A 20,442-nucleotide genomic window follows, 5' to 3' on the forward strand; every position below is an offset into this window, starting at 1 on the left:
TGGATTTTTCAGAGCCCAGGATAGTGCTTGGTACACACTAAATGGTTAATAAATATTTACCAAATAAAAGAGAGAGGGAAGAAGTGGGAGCCCTGACCAGCAGGTTTGATCTGAGTGGAGCTGGTTCAACAACAATTCATCTTTCACTGGTTTCTTTTGCTTAGACTTCAACTGCCCTAGCCACCTTCAAATGACAACTTGGCTTTTCACGGAGACTGTCCTATAAAGAGGGATGTGCTGGCCCACCAATTACAGGCCACTTGACAATTATATTCCTCACTCCCAATTAATATATTATAATTCTACTCTACGCATTACTTCCTTATGCCAGACTGCTTCTTACAATTCATGTCCTTCTCTCATCCATGGTGTATGTAGTTTCTGCTTTGGAGTCATTCCTGCCTGGGTTTGAAATCCTTACTCAACACATTACTAAGCTATCTTGGCCAACAAACCTCTTGAGCCTCAGTTACCTCATCTGCCAAATGGGGGCATAATCCATACCTCACCAGGTTGTAGTCAGAGTTACATGAAATAATAGACGTATCCTGGACTATTGTTTGAGCTCAGTAAATGGCAGTAGCTGTGTCTCTCCTCAGCTTTCCTTCCTCAGAGACTGAGTCACAAAAGCTCATCAAATTGAGAATATTTGTATCTTTTGCTTTTTCTTTTCACAAAATTACTAACTTTGCAAGTGAAGCCTTGCGAATAATTTAGTCGTTTCCTTGAAGATCCTAAGGGATTATTTTACAGAGGAGGGTAACTCATATTTATTGATTCAAAAATGTTTGCTGAGGACCTACTACATGTTGGTGGGGGATACAAAGGCAATTAGACACTGCCTCAAAGGAGCTCTTCGACAGCCTGGTGCAGTCAAAAGAAGATACTGTATGACCGTGACATGAAATTTTACCTTCTGAGCTCAAGTTTCCTCACTTTGCAGAAGTGATCAATCACATATTCCATTGTTAGCTGAAAGGAATGGGTAAGATAAGCAGAGATGATAACAAGGCTGTATCACATTTAAAGATCAGTGGTGTAGGGGCGCCTGGGTGGCGCAGTCGGTTAAGTGTCCGACTTCAGCCAGGCCACAATCTCGCGGTCCTGGAGTTTGAGCCCCGCGTCAGGCTCTGGGCTGATGGCTCAGAGCCTGGAGCCTGTTTCGGATTCTGTGTCTCCCTCTCTCTCTGCCCCTCCCCCGTTCATGCTCTGTCTCTCTCTGTCCCAAAAATAAATAAACGTTGAAAAAAAAAATTTTTTTTTAATAAATAAAGATCAGTGGTATAAAGAGGTAGAAACAATGTGTTGAGGAGTGGAGGAGTGGAAGAGATTATTTTCAGCTGAGCTGAAAAAGCAACCCTTTCTGTAGGAAGTGGCATTTTTGAAGGCTTCATTCAGGCCACAAACACACATGAAAGCATTGCATGTTGGGTAGGATTTCAGTGGGCAGAGATTTGCAGACAGAACCACTGGAAGAAAGGTTTGAAGGCCAAACAAGAAACATGGATGTGGTAGGTGATAAGACTGGAAAGGTAGAATGAGGCAGATCTTGGCAGATACTGTCAGTCTAGAGGTTTGACCTTTATTCTTAGTTGATGACATACCAGTAACATTTTTTGATCTAAACACTGACACGAACTACAGAGTAGAATTTAAAAATGAAAGCTGAGGGGCACCTGGGTGGCTCAGTTGGTTGAGTGCAGGACTCTTGATTTGGGGCAGGTCATGATCTCATGGTTTGTGAGATCGAACCCTGCATTGGGCTCCGCAAGCTGAGCGTGAAGCCTGCTTGGGATTCTTTCTCTCCCTCTCTCTCTGCCTCTCTCTCTCTCTCTCTCTCTCTCTCTCTCTCTCTCAAAATACATAAACAAACAAACATTAAAAAAATAAAAATGAAACTGAATCTGACATATGGGAATTTACAGGGGAATTCAATTCAAAGAAAGATTCAGTCACCAAGGGCATATTATTGGCAGGACAGGTGGCACAAGGCAGAGACAAAGATTTCAAGACATGGGCCCTGCCCTCAAAGAGTTTATAATCAAAAAGGTCAGATAAGACATGCATGTAGTGGTGCCTGGGTGGCTCAGTCCTTAAACCTCCATCTCTAGATTTCAGCTCAGATCATGATCTCAGGGTTCGTGAGTTGGAGTCCTTCATGGGGCTCTTCACTGACAGCGTGGAGCCTGCTTGGGATTCTCTCTTTTCCTCTATCTCTGCCTGTCCCTCTCTCTCTTTCTCTGTCTCAAAAATAAATAAATAAACATTAATAAAAAGACACGTACACAGAAAATTACAATACAAGGTAGAGTGGGGTAAGTGTTATAATAGAGCCCCGGTCCAAGTGCCTCCTTGGTTGCTCAGCAGAGGGTGAAATTCATTTCCTTATTCCAAGAGGCTGGAGGCAGGAGACCAAATTAGAGAGTCATCCTTGGAGTGGTAAGCCTACTCTCATAAGGTCTCAGAGGGGACCTTGGAGGTCATCTAGTCCACCCTCACTCCTGCTCCTGCCAGGATTCTCTATCCAGAGTAAACAAGGACTTCAAGATGGAAACAAAAAATGGAGTTCTAAAGAAAAACTGTCAAGGAAGAGGCTGTGGGAAGGAACAGGAGATGAATTCACCTTTGAGGTGCTGAAGTGCTGGTAGAAGCAACTTATTCCCAAATGGAGCATGGCAGTCCAGGAAATGGATGAGATCAGAAAGAGTGTGTCTGGAGAGAGGAGGGATAAAAACAGAAACCGGGGAACACCCACGTTCCAGGGGGTGGAAGGAAAAAGAGGAGTCAGAGAAGGAGTGGCCAGAGAGAGAGATGTGAGAAGAGACCCAGTAGAACACCTTACCTCAAAGTTTCTAGAAAGGGAGTGGCCGGAATGGAAGACAGGACTGGAGGCCCCGAGGAAGCAGAAGAGAGGAAACTGCAGCAATAGGGACTGAGGTTAGACATGAGGTTACCAAGGACCTTTCAATGAATGAAGGCTTTTCCAGGGACCCCACAAATACGATGCATTCCCGTGCCTGGTACATTTTACGGTGGAGCTCTCCCGGAGGCCAGGGGGACAGGGCTCTGTTCTAATCTCCAAAGATTTGGGGTTTGGCTCTGTAATTAGCACCACCTCTCCTAACCGTAACCAGTCCCTGCAGGAACTGAAAAACTAAGGAACATACTTGGGAGGGACTTCACACCCGACTCTCCGGCCCAGCCCGGTGAAGTCCCGTTTCATCACACAGCTCTAATGACTCTCTTGGCAGTCACTCTCGTCTGAAATTGCCAACGATCTGATTAAACCCTTTTGCGAAAGTTTGCAGCATTCATCCCGGGTTGACTACAGCTCCCAGAGTTCCCCGGCGCTTCCCGGTGCCGATTGGCCGAGCAGTCGGCTCCAAGGGGAGGTGTCGTCCCCGCCTCCCCGGGAAACAGGCATCTGATTGGCCGCGGCGCGGGCTTTTGTGTCCCCGCCCTCCCCCGAGGACCGCAGCAGGCTGAGCGGCGCTGCTGGTGTCAGAGCCCGGCGAGCGTTGGCAGTTCCGCGGCGGGGATGCTGAGGAGCGCTGGGCTGGCGAGCAGCCGTGGCCACTGCGGACTTCCGAGGTACTCCGGGCCGTAAAAACCCCTGGGCCGCTGCCAATCCCAGGTTCCTGAGGCCACTCACCGCTCCTGAAGCCGGCCGGGGCGAGAGTCCAGCGGAGCAGCGGCTGTTCCCTGATTCTGGGCTTTCGGAGCGTTCTGGAACCCCGAGAGACATCCCGGGGCTCTAGAACCTCCCCAGCGGCCCCCAGTCCCGGCTTCCTGCGTGCGTCTGTACAAAACCCCCTTGGGTGCACCGGTCGCCGGCGAGCCGTGGCCGGATCCTGGCACACAGCATGATCGTTGCAGACTCCGAGTGCGGCGCGCAGCTGAAGGGCTACCTGCCATTCTCCCCGGGCGGCGGCGGCGGCGGCGGCCCCGGGGCCGGAGAGGTAAGCAGCGCTCGAGCGACGCCACTCTTCCCTTGAGCCGCGGCCGGGCTTCGGGCTGTCCCGGGCTGAGTCTGTGCTTGCCCCCCTCCCCCCGCCCCGGCTCGGGGAGGGGGAGTGGAGGCGCGTAACCTAGGAATGGGGTTGCATCAACTGGCAGTCTCGGCCCCCTCCGCTCCCTCCCCCCGGGTTGTGGAACCTTCCCTGGCTCCCTAGGACTCCTGGCCAATGAGAGGGGAGCCTTCTCGAGGTTATCTCGGGTTTGGGCTCTCGACCGGAGAATCTTCAAGTCCAGGCAAATCCCGGCCGCCGCGGCTCGACCGACCACTCCTCCTCCCCGCCCCCTTCCGCAGATTCCCTTCCTCTGGGCTGGGGCTGACGGGCGGAGGACTTCTTTCTAGGATACGTCCCAGTGCCAGTCTCCCAGTGCGGGGATTGGGGCACCTGGGACTTGCCAACGGAGGTCGACCTCGTCCCCCGTCCACACCTGCACCCCCGATAGGAAGCGGGGGAGAGCGGGCGCTCCAGGGCCTTGGCCAGCTGCCGGGTACGCGGCGGCGGCGGCCAAAGCTGGGGGAGAAGGGGAGAAATCCTGGACGCGGCTCCCGAAGGCGGGCGGCGATTAGCCTGCGCCCTGCTGACTGGTCTCGGGTCCCAGAAGTTTGCTTGGCCGGGACTCTTTGCGGCGAAGCTAGGAATAGCCTGGGCCTAACCTGACACACCCCCTGCTCCCTCCCCACACCCATCACCACCACCCCCGACGACAATGGACATCTAATCATTTCTTAAACCCCTACTAGATTCTGGTCTCCAGGTTTTGCCTTTTCTCCGAGTCCTCAGGACTAAACTAGCAAAATATGAGCTACACTGTAGCCCCATTTTCCAGGATGAGGAAATTGAGGTCCAGGAAGGGCTACAGAGAGACTTCCCTTCACTCACCGCCACCAAGTAGCTCATTCTTTGGCCTGGGCGCCTCTAGGATTCCCTAGTGTGCTTGCCACTACATAGTTTTGCTTGTTTTTATTTCCAGGCCTGGAGTGTGGTGCAAGTGTATTGCTGGGGCTGGGAGTCTTGACAAGTGCCAGTCCTGTGTGACCCTGGAGAAATCGTTGCCCTTCTCTGAGCAGCATGGTTTCTAGGGGTCCCACCTCCAGCAGTGGATGGTTTGCGTCCTGGGTTTTCTGTGGGCTTGCTTATCCTTCCCCACCAGAGTTTAGGAGCCCCAATGTGCAGGAATGAAACGCATGCCTGTCACTTCTCTGCTGTGAGTGGCTTTGGCCAAGTTACTTTACCCTCGGTCCATTTCTTTCTTGGAGGGTGGGAGCTGGATTTCTTGTTATTATTGAGAGCATCTAGCCACTAGAGGGGTGCTGGGTTCCAGTCCCGGCGTTCCCATTGCTGGCTGTGTGACCATAGCCAAGTGATCACAACTCTGATCTGCAACTTCTTCCCATGGAAATTTGATAGTATCACTGAGGATTGTTGGGAGAAATGACAGAATACAAGCAAAGGCTGAAGCACAGTGCCTGGAACTGAGTCAGATATGCTTGGTATTGTTAGAATGTGGTCATTTCCCTTTCCCCAGAGTGTGTCACAATGGGGTGCCTGAACCTGTCCCTCCTGCCTGAGGTGAGAGCCGGCCCATCCCTCTCTGAGTGCCTGGGAAGTGGCCTGGGGAGAAGAGAGTGCCTCGGGTGGTCTGGGCAGGCTCTGAGGGAGTGGCCTTTAGATGGAAGCCACTGTCAGCAGCAGGAGAAAGATGTTGATATCTGAACCCTTTCCACACACTTTTTTTCTCTCTCTCAAGAAAAGAAGACCTTGGGAAGATGTCTACTTTAAGCAGAATCCTTAGAAGACAGCAGGGCGGCTGGACTTACAGAGCCTGGTGCCCTGGGCCCAAGGGAAGACCCACATGTACAGTCCCCTCGACTCTCATCTTTTCACCACATGCCCTTAACCTAAAGGGGTCAAGGTCTACAGACTCTAGGACTTCACTCTAGGACTGGTAGTGTGTTTTCAGAGCCCTCTTGGGCTCTAGAATCACTTCCTCAAACATCACTTCCTCTGGGAAGCTTTCCCTCCCCCCACCCCCCATAAGTCCCTTCTGCATGCCCTCCTTCAGGCCTGCTTCTCTGTTGTTGGAGCTTTAATGCTATCCATAATGTAACAGTCCTGTAATCGGGCGTTTTGTGTGTCAACTTTGCTGGACTAGAGACACTCTGTAGGTCACATCCCTAGCACTGTTCTTAGCACCTGAGAAGCGCTTGTAACTCTTTGCCCCTTGTTGGCTCTGCTGACACTTGAGAGCTGTGCATGCTTTGAAGCCAGATCTGAGCCCGTCTGGAACAGGACTCAGAAAGAGCCTCAATGAGCTGTCTCTGAAGAAGGAATAATAAGACCTATTTCCCTCAGGGTAGTGGTGAGAAATCAGCCAGATCAGATGTATAAAGCACTTAGCCTAGTGCCCAGCCCATGGCGCCACTCACACCAGCCTCCTTCCAAGGCTGGAGGCAAGAAGCTGCTTGAGCTCTTGGTCTCCCTCCCATGTGTAAATCCAGACAAGGATCCGAGTTCTGCAGGCAGCTGCCCATGGGGTGTTGTTGGGGGCGAATCTCTTCCCTTCCCAGCTGGTAGAGTGACTTCATAGGTATCTGTAGCTGAGTCCTGGGGGTTGCAGGCTCTGGATAGAAGACCAAGAATAAGGCTGGGCCTACTCCAAGAGGCTGATGTGGGTGATGGACAGAACCCTTAGAAGCCAAAGTGAACTGAGCACACATCCTAGGCTGGCCACTCGTCAGCCGGTGCTTAACCTTTGGAACCTTGATCTTTCTTTGTGGGCAACGTAGAGACCTCCACCCCCAAAACTGATGAAGATTATGTAGTACCTGTGTGCAAATGCCTGAGCTACTATAAAAATTAACATTTAGTGAGTGCTTAAATTAGGAGCCAGCCATTGAGCTGGGCGGGGTGATCCTCTTCACAATTTGCCTGCCTGTTCAGGGGCCACCCAGAGGGACTTCAGTGTCACTGGGGTAACAGGGAGCCGGATCTAGTGTGTGCCCTCAAAGTAGGAAACAACACAGTGTGACAGGTGCTGTGACTGGGAAAAGTGGATCCCTCGGAATGTGGGCAGGGAGGAGAAGCTTCTGGTGAACCCCGGGTGCAAACCCTGACTTGACCTCTCTGAGCCTGTTTCTGTGTCTGTAAAATGCGAACCCTCAGAGTAGTAGTAGATCCTACCCTAAATGCACGTAAAACACTTAGCTGATGGTAAAATCAGTGGTGTTACTACCATCCTTATTGATTTCCTACCCCAGGAAATAGGGGAGGGCTGATTTGGAGGCATCATCTCTTGGCAGGAGGACCCTGCCCTGTCTGCTTCCCCTGAAGTTCTGGGTGTCAAGGTCAGAGAAACTTTCAGGGTATTAGAGCTCCGGACTGGAATCTACTTGGGCTTGCCTTCAGGACTTTGTATTTTCTGTTCCCTTTGGATGGAATGCTGATCCCCTAGATCTTTATGGGCCCTGCTGCCTTCTCATCAACTCATTTAGATATTTGATATTTAGATAGCAACTCAAAGGTTCCCTCTTCAGTAGCTCTCCCTGTCTCCTTAAACTAATATATTGCATACTCCCACCCCATCATACACTCCCTCATTGATCTTTTTCATTTACTTTGTATAATCTGCGATTTGAAAGCCTGTTCACTGTTTGTCATTCTCCTTTAGATCATGAATTCTGTGAAGGCTGAGACTGTCTTTTCACCCCTGTTCTCTTGTTGCCTGCGTTGTAGTCATCAGAAATATTTGTCGAGTGAACAGATTAACTCTGATTCCACCTGGAAAGCATTTAGCACAGTGCCTTATACTTGAGAAAATGATCAATAAATGGTGTGAACCAATGGCCTTCCACCCCAGCTGTAAATTATGCTGGGCCCCACCCAATTAAATTAGAATCGGAGGTGGGACCTTGACATTGGCATCTTTTTAAACGGGATTTTATACTGCTTGGGTTGAGAAGCCCTTGCTTGAAATTACAATGGGATTAACGGTAGCTGACTTGTATTAAGTGCTTAGTGCCATAGAGGTACTTACTGAGGTAAGGGGTAAGGGCTGTAGAGGTATTATCTCATTAAATCCTCATGACTACCCAGTGAAAGTGGGTACTATTATCTCCATTATTTGGTGAGGAAACTGAGGCTCACACTGCTAGCAGATAGATAATAGGTGGTGGAGTTGTCATATGATCCCAGGCAGTTTGGGTCAAGAGCCCCTATCGTTTAACTGTACTCTATAATTATCATCATGGTGTCACCATCATCATAATTAGGAATGAAAATATTGGTGGGTCCAGACCTATCACCTAAAGGTATCAGTTCCTTCCCTTGACAGCTCCTGGGGCAGATTTTAGAGAGAGAAAGGGTTCCTAAGGCTGTTCCTCCCCAGGGGAGGCTGGGGGGAAGCCCTCCAGGTCCCCCCACCTATGGTTTTCTATCTGCCCTCTGGTCCCCTGAGGGGGAGGCCCAGATTGTGGAGTCAGCAGTCCTTATCTCCTAGACCGAGCTGTTAGGCTTTTTTCCTTTGGTGAGGGAGGAGGGAGATTAAAAGTGAGTACTTGGAGATTGTGGTAATTTTCTGTACTGGACTTGGACCAGCCTCGCCTGGTATCTCCCAGAAGTGTGGGCTGAAAGGGCCCCGAGACATTAGCCCAACTACCTTTTTTGTCCAAGATTAAGGCCCAGAGAGTCTAAGTCACCTTCTCAGAGTCACACAGCAAGTTAGTAACAGAACTGGTACTCAGACCTGGGACTTCCAGATCCCACTGTTCTTTCTGTGTGGGCTTTCAGAGCCCCAGAGTTCTGCTTCAAGAGGCTTTTGACCATCTGAGGAGGAAGTTTCAATTATAATCTTTAGGCCCTGGACACCTGGGGATTGATATTAAGTCCGGTTTCCAATGAGGAGGGGGAGTTAGGGGGACGCCCTCTCTGTCCAGTGAGGGCATGACTCTGGTTTGGGTAAACTGTTTCCAAGGCCGGTACCGAGAAGAGCCTCCCTCCCAGTTATCAAAACAAATGAGTAAATAAAACATCCTCTCTGAACCCCACCTCTCAGACTAGGAGCAGATTTAGTGAGTATATGACTCCTATGGTTTCTGAAGAGTCTCCAGTACATGAGGTCAGAATAGCTGCTACCGTCAGCTTTCTATGCCCTGCCTGGATTCCCTCCATGCCTCTCTGCTTTCTCTGTTTTCTTCCTTCACAGATTAGTATGAATGACCTGGCCCTGCCTTCCGCAGAATGTGATCTGGTATCAGGGAGACCTGAATCAGACAATTAGAAGACAATGGTTTCAGAACCAAAAGCACTAGGAATGGTGGGGTCACAGATAAGGGTCATCAGAAGGTTCCCAGACCTGGAAGACTCTGGGTTGTGCAAAAGGAGTGACCAGTGGGAGAGCAGGGGACCTAAACCACTAATTTATCTGGAAGGCTAATGGGAGCTGGAGTCAGGGTTTTAAGCCAACTGATGAGATTTGCACTTAGGAAAATTTCCTTTGGCTGCGGAAGGTTCGCCCTCCTGGAAACCACCATGTCGTGGACTCGTTCAATGTGCTCCTAGTTCCAGAGGTATAGTTCAGGGAAGATGTTTTCTTTATTCGTTCCCTTTGTTAATTTGGTAGAGGATGGGTAGGAGAGGGCAGGGCCACAGAGGCAGGGAGACCATCGGTGAGGCTGTGGGTGGTGATCCAGACAAGAGATGGTTGTAGTCTATGAAGTGGTGATGGTGGGAAGGATGAGAAGGGAGCATTTGAGAATAACTGAGTCTGCATCATAGGGAATCTAAGGTACTTGGTGATCCGGCTTCAGGATGCAAATGAGGGGGTTTCTTGTATGGAATCTCCAAGGCTGCTAAAAAGGTGGCCTCCTAGAGATGTGCACCATGGTGGCTATATATCTCCATGCCCCACGCACCTCCCAGCCAATACTGGGGCTCCTGGGTCCCTGCCCAGTTCCTGAAGAAGTCACCCTGTGGGGCGAGCCCTCTTTTTTGCTTACCCTTTCTCCACCTGCCAACAGGTGTGCATCTCCCACCTGAGTCCTCTGTGTAGGGTGCACCAAAAGGGTGGTTTGAAAAGCTCAGTGTGGCTTCTTGGGTAGGAAGAAAAAGATGGAGAGTGAACTATGCTCCTAGTCCTCTCTTTTACCTCCAACAGCCATGATGTATTTCCTTCTAGGAGCAGAGGGGAAGTCGGACTCGGCGAGGTCCCCGAGGGCCCAGCGCCTTCATCCCAGTGGAGGAGGTAAGTTTGGAAGGGGTTGGGAATTCTTGATCCCTGGGAAGAACGGACATGGGACCTTGTGTGTGGGGGTGGGGGGTAGGGGAGTATCTTTGCCCGGCTCTTGAAATAGCAGCTTTGAAACTACCCTTTCAGGTTCCTGACTCATTTAACCCACAAAGAACTCTATGGAGCATGCATATCACAACCCCATGTTGCTAGGAAGAAACAGGCTCAAAGAGATAAAGTGATAATGACACTGCTAGGTAATAAACTTTTGATTCCCAGGAAAAGGACTTTTTGCCTTAAGAAGCTAGAACTGTCTATGCTAACTGCTCTTCCTTGACTACACATATATTACTTTTTTTTCAACTTCAAAAGTATTATCTTGTTCCTTATAGAAAGCCTTTTTATGTTTCAGAAAGCTTTGGTCTCCGTAATCCCATCTCCCAAAGAGATAATCACTGTTACTTAACCATTTATCACCGTTTTCTGGGCCTTTTTTTTTTTTTTTTCCCATATAGAACCAAGGTCATACTTCACATCCTTTGGTGTGGGGGCAAGGCTATTGTCACGTTCCTTATTTTTTTCACTTACTACAACAGAGACTTCTTTAATCCATGGAGTCAGATCGCTCATTAATTTTTTTTATTTTTAAAAGCCGATTTATTTATATTGAGAAAGAGAGCATGTGCACGAGCAGGTGGGGAGCAGAGAGAGGATCCAAGCAGGCTCCATCCACACTGCCAGTGCAGGGCCAGACGAGGGTCTCAAATTCACAAACCCTGAGATTATGACCTGAGCCGAAAGCAAGAGTTGGACACTTAACTGACTGAAGCACCCAGGTGCTCCTCATTCATTCATTTTTTTAACAGGTATCTATTGAATGACTAAATGTCAGGCACTGTTGTAGGTGCTGAGGGTACAGCAGAGGCCAAGACAGACAAAAATCCTTGCCATCTTGTAGCTGACATTCTGGTGTGGGGCTGCTGGTGGCAGTGGGGTAATCCTCCAAACGCTTGCGCAGCAAAATGTGAAAATAAGTTTCCTCCTATTTCTTTGGTCTTCAGTGGACAAAACAAATGTTTTCTTTCGTCGTCCTCTTTGCTTTCCTAAGTTGGCAAATATCTAACCACCCCCCCCTTCCCTCTCCACCCTTTGTAAATGGAAAGCAAACAGCCACCTGCTGGTTATTTATGTCTAGCCCAGAATTTTAAACTCAAGTATTGTTCTTGTATTTTATTTTTTCATCTGTAGATAACCAGTCCTCTTTCATTTTTTTAAGTTTTATTTACGTAAGTCATCTCTACACTCCACGTGGGGCTTGAACCCCAACCCCAAGAGCTGCACTCTCCCCCCGACTGAGCCAGCCAGGTGCCCCAATAACCAGTCCTTTTTTATGATGAGAAAAGAAATAGGTTTTGTTGCTAATCTGGACTTCAGTCCACGTTCTGTCATTTACTAGATCTGTAACCTTGAGAAAGGAAATCACTTAGTGAATTATCTCTTCCTCCCCTGTGTTCCTTTTTTTGGACATGGTGGTCATTTTTAGTTTTCTCAGTCCCAACACAGTGAATGTGTTGGGTCTCTTTGGTGTTGAGGGCAGGAGGGGAACCCACCCTCTGGTCACCTTTGCTTGGCAGGTCCTTCGGGAGGGAGCAGAGAGCCTGGAGCAACATCTGAGGCTGGAGGCATTGATGTCCTTGGGGCGAGTGGACAACCTGGCGGTGGTGATGGGCCTGCACCCTGACTACCTTAGCAGCTTTTGGCGTCTACACTACCTCCTGCTGCACACAGATGGGCCCCTGGCCAGCTCGTGGCGCCACTACATTGCCATCATGGTGAGCCTGTCTGAGCCCAACTCTTGTACGGGTGGCCACGTGGGGGGACTTGGTCTTTCGATTTCTTTGCTGGGTGCTTCCTGAACTCACTTCATGGGACAGGAGAGAGGCAGCCCTGAGCAGAGGAAAGCCCTAGTTTTATCTGATTATCCACAAAATTTTGGATTTTGAAGACTGGCATTTTTATTTATTTTTTAATTTTTTTTTATTCATTTATTTTGAAAGAGAGAGAAAGCACGACTGGGGCAGGGTCTGAGAGACAGAGGAGAGAGCGAGAATCCTAAGTAGGTTCCGCACCAACAGTGCGGGGCTCGAGCCCACAGGCCATGAGATCGTGACCTGAGCCAAAGTTGGATGCTCAACCAACTAAGCCACCCAGGTGCCCCGAAGAGAGGCATTTTTAGTGCCTGCTTTACGAGAACTAGCAAACTGAGGCACGAAGGAGTCAGGTGACCTGCCTATAAGGTAGGACAGCAAACTAGTGGAACTATGGTTAGAACCTAAGTTTCCCGCCTCTCAGGCAACAGTGAGGCCTGTGATGTCTCCATCCACAAGCAAGGTTCTGTCCACCCCCTCCATAGGCTGCCGCCCGCCACCAGTGTTCCTACCTGGTGGGGTCCCACATGGCTGAGTTTCTGCAGACTGGTGGTGACCCTGAGTGGCTGCTCGGTCTCCATCATGCCCCCGAGAAGCTGCGCAAGCTCAGCGAGATCAACAAGTTGCTGGCACACCGGCCGTGGCTCATCACCAAGGAGCACATCCAGGTGCGGTGGGCAGAGAGGCAGGTCCCGGAGGGAGCACGGGGGCTGGGCCGGGACATGTCAGGCAGTCAGCCCGGGGTCAGGCACTGAGCGAGTCTGGCCTCCTTTCCTCTCTAGGCCTTGCTGAAGACGGGCGAGCACAGCTGGTCTCTGGCGGAGCTCATCCAGGCCCTGGTCCTGCTCACCCACTGCCACTCGCTGGCCTCCTTTGTGTTTGGCTGCGGCATCCTCCCTGAGGGGGACCCAGAGGGCAGCCCTGCCCCCCAGGCACCTTCACCTCCCAGTGAGCAGAGCAGCCCCCCCAGCAGGGACCCAATGAACAACTCTGGGGTAAGTCGTGCAGCTGGGTCTTGCTGGCATGGCCTCCGGTCCTTGGATGGAAGCCACCGCTTCCCTATCTCACACCGAGAGGCCTCAGAAAAGTTAGTTGACTTTGAAACTCCCATTTTCTCATCTGTGACATGGGGCTAAAGATCTCTGCTTCATGGCAGTTGTGAGGATTAAATGAAACAACCGTGTGGGGTCTCTCAGCATGCAGCCTCACAGACTTAAAGCCTCCCGGGTGTTAGCACTTTACAAATACAAAGCTTGCTTCTTATTTAGAAGGGGGCCTTGTGTGTTTTAATATAAAATTACAGATACTTTAACCATCCCTTTCCTGTGAGGGCAGTTGATGCTCAGAGAAGACATGTCTGTCCTGTAGCTTCTTAAACTTCACTTTGGGAAGCACAGAGCATGCGAGCCGCCCAGCACCGCGGCCGCCGCGGGAGGCCTTCGCCATCACTCAGGAAGGCCTGGCTTGTGGGAAAGGGGTGTGGAGTTTCCTGGGGCCGGGGAGTAAATGGTCACCACTGGGTCCCTCCTCCAGGGCTTCGAGGCTGCCCGAGACGTGGAAGCGTTGATGGAGCGCATGAGGCAGCTGCAGGAGAGCCTGTTACGGGATGAGGGAGCATCCCAGGAGGAGATGGAGAGCCGCTTTGAGCTGGAGAAGTCAGAGAGCCTTCTGGTGGCTCCCTCAGGTAGAGGACCATAGGCCTCCAGGTCCCAGGGGCTGCCCCCTTCTGACACCGTCTCTCCTGGGGAGTAGGCAACTCTGCATAGCACCTCTTGTGTTTGGAGGCCACATCTCAACCACTCCTTCTAAGAGGTTCTGAGAGTGGACTTTAGGGTCAGACCTGGATTTGAATCGTGACCTGTCAGCCCTTCCGGCAGTGTGACCACTGAGAAGTCACTTCCTGTCTCAGGGCCTCAGTCTCCTCCCATGTGAAGGATTGGTTTGTAGGGTAAATGGGACATCAGAAGCAAAGCTCTTAGCACAGAGTGGGTGGCTCCACAAATAACTACTATTGTTAGGATCGCTAGTATTCTTACTGGGGGCCTTATCCCCCAGGTCCCTGGGCCTGACTCACCTCCTGCCGTAGCGAGGGGCTTTCTCTGGCCCTCCACTCTGCATTCACCGGCCACCTACTGATGAATCAGTAGATGCCCCTGTACTCTGTGCCTGGGCCTCACTTTGACCTCTTTCTGACGTACTTAGCTGACATCCTGGAGCCCTCTCCACACCCAGACATGCTGTGCTTTGTGGAGGACCCCACTTTTGGATATGAGGACTTTACCCGGCGAGGGGCTCAGGCACCCCCCACCTTCCGTGCCCAGGTAGGCTCTCCACACTATTCTTGGCATTGCTCTGGATTTACAAATAAGCAAGGGGTAGATGGTGTGAGTGCTTAGAGAGTCGGGCACCTGCTTCTTCAAGATTTGATGAGGGAAATGGGAGACCCTAGATCATGACAGGACATGTCTGCGCCCTAAGCTCAGGGGATCCTGATTCTAGGGAGAAGGTCATCACCAAGGTGCATCTTCCTTGGCTTCTTAGGCCCAGACCAAGCAGCAGGTTAGATTTGTGGGGTGGGAAGGAGACATTATAGAGAGTGAAGTTGTGCTCCAGCGAATGGGGCCCCTATGGCCAGTCTTGGGCCCCAAAGATTCTACTCACTGACCCCTTACCATGTTTCTCAGGATTATACCTGGGAAGACCATGGCTATTCACTGATCCAACGGCTCTACCCTGAGGGTGGGCAGCTGTTGGATGAGAAGTTCCAGGCAGCTTATAGCCTCACCTACAACACCATTGCCATGCACAGTGGAGTAGACACCTCCATGCTCCGGAGGGCCATCTGGAATTACATCCACTGTGTCTTTGGTATCAGGTGAGCAATATATTCCCTCATCCAGGCCTGTGTGCACTACAAGTCCTCAATCTGAGCTCACAGCTGTTTCCTTTTCTCTTTGTTTCTTTTCCCTTCTTCCTGCCTATACTATTTTTTCAACACAAATTTATTTCATTGCTGATTATAAAAGATAGTATGCTCACTGTTTGAACCTTATAAACAAAACTCTTTAATCCCACCTCCTAGAGATAACTATGGAGATATAGAGAGAGACTGTGTGTATTTCCATTCCAAGTAGGAGTTCTTCTCTTAGCAATAAATAAGGACAACATAAATGCCCATCAGTGTGGGACTCTAAATAACGTTATATCCACCCAGTGAAAAAGTCTGCAGGTATTACAAATTATAATGACCTCTTTATATTGCTATGGGAAATTATTCAAAATGTATTGAGAAAAGAGAAAGCTGGTTACCAACCAGAATCTTTTTGTGCCCCCTCTTTTTTTTTTTTTTTTTTTTTTTAACTAAAAATATGTGCATGCATGGGAAGTGTGTGGAAGGTTATACACTAAAATGTGAATTAATAATGGTTGTCTCTGCATAGTATGTGATTAATTACATTTCATCTTGTTACCTAAGTATTTTCTGATTAAGAAAAAAAATTTAAGTTTATTTATTTTGGGGGAGAGAGAAAGAGAGAGAGAGCACCGGAGGGGCAGAGAGAGGGAGAGGGAGAGAATTCCAAGTAGGCTCTGCGCTGTCAGTATAGAGCCCAATGTGGGGCTCAGACTCACGAACCGTGAGATCATGACCTGAGCCGAAATCCACAGTCAGATGCCTAACTGACTGAGCCACTCAGGCGCCCCTCTGATTAAAAGTAGATTTTTTTTTTTAATTGATAGAATCATGCTTGATATTTTTTCACTCAGTAATTTATTATTAACTGCCTTCCTTGTCAGTATGAATGGGTCTTTTATTTATGTTTTTCACCACTGCATGGTATTTTGTTATGGATGTAGCATAATTCAATCATTTCCCTATTGTTGGATGTGTAGATAGGTTACAGTTTTTCACTATTGCAAACACCACGTGCACTGACTAGCCTTATACCTAAGTCCTTGCGGGTGAGCCGTAGGTATGAAATTACCTGTCAAGGATATACACAGATCAATTTTTTTTTAATGTGTATTTATTTTTGAGTGAGTGAGCAGGGGAGGGGCAGAGAAAGAGGCAGACAAGAAAGAGCCCCATGGGGGCTCAAACCCACAAATCACAAGATCATGACTTGAGCTGAAGTCTGACGCTTAACTGACTGAGCCACCAAGGTGCCCCCAATTTTTTTTTTTAATCTCACTCTGATAACATTGTGGGAAATTCAAAGAATTGAGGGAAAAAAACCAATTTCCCCAAATTCAACTACTCCACAACCCACATTCACATCCTGTGACATTCTTTCTCCATTGTTTTTCTTCTTTCTAATATAGTTGCCTTTGTGTAATTGGAATTATAATGGTTATTATATTTTTTCAAATATGTGTTTGATGTTTGTAAGGAGAAACAACTGGATTTAGAGTAAATTTAGGAAACAGAGATAACAGGGGCGCCTGGGTGGCTCAGTCGGTTAAGCGCCCGACTTCGGCTCAGGTCATGATCTCACGGTCCGTGAGTTCGAGCCCCGCGTCGGGCTCTGTGCTGACAGCTCAGAGCCTGAAGCCTGTTTTGGATTCTGTGTCTCCCTCTCTCTGACCCTCCCCCGTTCATGCTCTGTCTCTCTCTGTCTCAAAAATAAATAAACATTAAAAAAAAAAAAAAAAAAAAACAGATAACAAAAAGGAGAAAATAAAGATCATCCACGATCCCACCTGCTCTTATTATTGTCAAGTATTTCTTTTCTGTCTTCCCACCCACAAATAACCAAAACATATCATTCTACAAACATAAGATTTTCTTCCTACTCACTTCACTGATTTTACTCAATCAAATGTGTGCATATTTTAGTGAACACATGATCTTGCTTTTCTCATTTAATGGTGTATTCCAAGCATCACATCAACAACAACAAAAAAAATCCCCAAATTTTTAAAAAGGCACGTGTTCCCTGTAGAAAATGCATGTTGCTAGTTTAAATCATATTTGATTGAGTGGATTGAGTTGTACTTAAATGGGCATCCTCTTGCTGGTCATTGACAGACTTCCAGTTCAGGGGAGGTAGAGGAGAGACAGACATCTTTTTTTTTTAATTTTTTTTTTTTAACATTTATTTATTTTTGAGACAGAGAGAGAGCATGAACAGGGGAGGGTCAGAGAGAGAGGGAGACACAGAATCCGAAACAGGCTTCAGGCTCTGAGCTATCAGCACAGAGCCCAATGCGGGGCTCGAACTCACGGACAGTGAGATCATGACCTGAGCCGAAGTCGGCCGCTTAACCGACTGAGCCACCCAGGCGCCCCGAGACAGACATCTTTGAGTGTGGCACAGACTAATTCCTGTCCAGCTCCCACATCCGGGCTCCCCCATTCTCCAACAGGGTCCTTGCTCCTATACCTTTGTCTACTGAGTCTGTCCTCCGGTTCTCAACCAGTCTTCCCCATCCACACCAGTCTGTGATGACTAACTGGCTCCCTGGACTAGGGAGTGACAAAGTGGCTTCTAGACAGGTCACCAACCTGCTCTTTGACTTTGAACACGTTGATTGGCTTCTCCAGGCTTAGTTTGCCCATCTGTAAAAAAGAATACCATTTCTTTTTCGCTTTGCCTCTTCCTTCTCCAGGGAAAATATTTGTACAGGCCTCCTGCCCCTTCTTCCATGGCCTTTACTATAGTGACCTTGGAGCCAGGCAGAGATGGGTTTGAATTCCATTCCCAGGACAAGTGACTTCACTTGCCTGAATCTCCATTTCAGCTGTAAAATGGGGCTGATGAATCTGGCGTATTATATGTAATAGTTCGGTAGACAGCATATTTAGTAGTTTTGAGGATTCCGTGAGCACATGTTCATGCAGCTCGTGGCTAATTCTCTGCAATCTTTGGAGTGGTCCCCTGCCAGTCTAGCAGTGGCCTGAGATGTGGGACATCAGCTACTTTTCTAAGAGGAACCAAACTTCTACCCGCTTCCTGCATTCTGCCTTTTCTTGCCACACGCTGTTCCTCCTTCTGAAGGGTGGGGTTAGGGGACAAGAGTCAACTTCTGGGAGCAGAGGATGGGTGATGCTGTTGGGGTCTTTCCATCCAGATATGATGACTATGACTACGGGGAGGTGAACCAGCTCCTGGAACGGAACCTCAAGGTCTATATCAAGACGGTGGCCTGCTACCCAGAGAAGACCACCCGAAGAATGTACAACCTCTTCTGGAGGCACTTCCGCCATTCAGAGAAGGTACAGCCCACGGGGGAAGGGGGAGTCAGCACCCAACGAGGTATCCCAGATGGAGTCTTCTGCCAGTTGGGACACCTGGGTTCAAGTCCTACTATAGTGTGTGATTTTCACATTTGCTCACCTATAAAATGGGAACGTGCTTCACGGGGTCCTCAGTGGCAGCCAGGAGGACGTAGGTTCAAATCCTAACATTGTCACTCAGCATTGTGACCTTGGGCAAGTCACTTTGCCCCTCTGAGCTTGTTCTCTTTACAGTGAGAGCAAATGTGCCCACATTTCAAGGTCGCTGGGGGGGGGGGGGATGAAACGAGAAAATGAATGCCCGGGGGTGGCGCTTGTTTTTAGCTTTGGAGGATAGAGAGATCAGTGGGGATAAGGATAAATGTGCTAGAAATTCTTCAGCAGTCGTTGTCCCCAACTGCTCCGAGCCTTCAGAAAGGTCAGGGCATCTTTATGGGAGAGATGGATGAGGTGAGTGGTGACTGGTCAGGGGAAGTGGCAGTCTGGGGGGATGGGGATGGAGAGGAGTGACACCAGTTGCCAACAAGCCCTTGTCTGTGCCCCAGGTCCACGTGAACTTGCTGCTCCTGGAGGCCCGCATGCAGGCTGCCCTTCTCTACGCCCTCCGTGCCATCACCCGCTACATGACCTGACTGCGAGCAGGATCTGGGCCCGGAGCAGCTGACCCTGGGGGCATCCTCCTCCCTGCAAGGACTTCTCTTTCTGGAGACAGACCCCGATCCTTTTCTGTCCCAGCCCCCCCTCCCCTACTCCGGAGGTGGGCTTGTGTGTGACTTGTAGCCCCTGAGCCGTACCCTCCTTTTTTCTCACCAGAACGGACAGGATCATTGCATTGACCTCAGCAGAGATCTCTGCAGAGATCTCAGCTCTGCCCTCGGGAGCTGGAAGAGGAGGACTAGCAGATCGCAAGGGACCATGCCCCTCTTCCTGCCCCTGACCCCAGAGGCGGAGGGCACCGGAAGGAAATGAGCTGAGCTCAGACTCGCGTGCCAGCAGGCTGAGCCGCAGGCATCACAAGTACTGTGGCCTTCCTGGACTGGGAAGTCCCTGCCTGCCCCTGAAGGAGAGGGGCAGACACCTGCAGGGACTGACACTCCAAGCAGTTGTGCCCTTTCTCCTCCTCCTCCTCCTCCCTCACTCCCAGATTTCATTACCTCCCACCTGCCATTCACCCATCAATGTGAAAGTCAGTGTCACAGCTGGTCTGTGTGTTCGGCTCCCCAGAAGCCTGTTCTGTTGGGCAGCCTGAAGGCCCCCTGTTCCCTAGTTGCCCTGATCCTAGTTTAGCACCTTTGACTTCCTTCACCCTCTGACTCTTTTTTTCCCATGCCTGATGGTGTGAGGCCCCAGACGAGAGATCAAGCACGTCAAAAAAGTAGATTGTCTCTAGAGAGCTTGGGGTGTCTGTGGCTCCCTCTGACTTCTGAAGAGGAGGGAGTATTATAAATTTTCTGTATTTTTGGTTCTTTATGGGTGAGGTTCTTGGGGGCCTCACTTCTCTAGCCACAGTCAATGCCTGAGGAGAAGGACAAGGAGAAATCTGTTCTGCCCGGGACTGTACCTGCCCTACAGAGGCCAGCACCCCACCCTCCTATCTCCCACGGCTGTGCCACAGACATTTCCCAACGAGTGAGCCTTCCTAGGTAGCTTAGGAGGAATGGGCTCAGGGGGAGAGTCAGGAGACCCTAGGGTCTTGTTTGGGTCCTGCCCAAACTGGTCAGGTGACCAGGGCTATGTTGCCAAACATCTTTGACCTCCGTTTTTACAGTCGCAGACTGAAGGCTGAGACTGTATGTGATGTCTGAGTCTCCTCTGGGCTTCTCAGGCCAACCTGCCAGCAGCGAACTGCAAATCTTGCAGAATCTCAAAGGCCTCTAGGGACGCCCCGCCCTGGCAGTCAGTCTCTCCTGGCCACCTTCCAAGGACACCTCCCCCCCCCCCCCCCCATCCCAGTTTCTGTCCCCTCCTCGATTTGAGTGGATTGCTCGGAGGCAGAAGCAGCCAAGGACCGATCCCAGGCACTTTCTGTAGCAAATAAGC

General features: G+C 49.8%; 1 protein-coding gene across 1 annotated transcript; it reads left to right on the plus strand.

Moving 5' to 3' along the window:
* The first annotated feature begins 3,462 nt into the window (after window positions 1-3,462).
* SESN2 (sestrin 2) lies at window positions 3,463-19,867 on the plus strand. The gene is made up of 10 exons (XM_043574219.1): window positions 3,463-3,959; window positions 10,189-10,254; window positions 11,874-12,071; window positions 12,653-12,835; window positions 12,950-13,162; window positions 13,701-13,851; window positions 14,370-14,488; window positions 14,852-15,042; window positions 18,237-18,381; window positions 18,948-19,867. Exons 1-10 carry the CDS (start codon window positions 3,864-3,866, stop codon window positions 19,032-19,034), a joined length of 1,449 nt encoding a protein of 482 aa, XP_043430154.1. The 5' UTR covers window positions 3,463-3,863; the 3' UTR covers window positions 19,035-19,867.
* Window positions 19,868-20,442: the final 575 nt, after the last annotated feature.

Source organism: Prionailurus bengalensis, chromosome C1 (genome assembly GCF_016509475.1).
Source record: "Prionailurus bengalensis isolate Pbe53 chromosome C1, Fcat_Pben_1.1_paternal_pri, whole genome shotgun sequence".
NCBI lineage: Eukaryota > Metazoa > Chordata > Mammalia > Carnivora > Felidae > Prionailurus > Prionailurus bengalensis.

Bases quoted from the DNA above. Each gene is read 5' to 3' on its own strand.
- SESN2 (XM_043574219.1), top strand. From the start codon at position 3,864: ATGATCGTTGCAGACTCCGAGTGCGGCGCGCAGCTGAAGGGCTACCTG. The intron at 3,960-10,188 runs GTAAGCAGCGCT...ATTTCCTTCTAG, and splicing joins GCGGCCCCGGGGCCGGAGAG to GAGCAGAGGGGAAGTCGGAC. The intron at 12,836-12,949 runs GTGCGGTGGGCA...TTTCCTCTCTAG, and splicing joins TCACCAAGGAGCACATCCAG to GCCTTGCTGAAGACGGGCGA.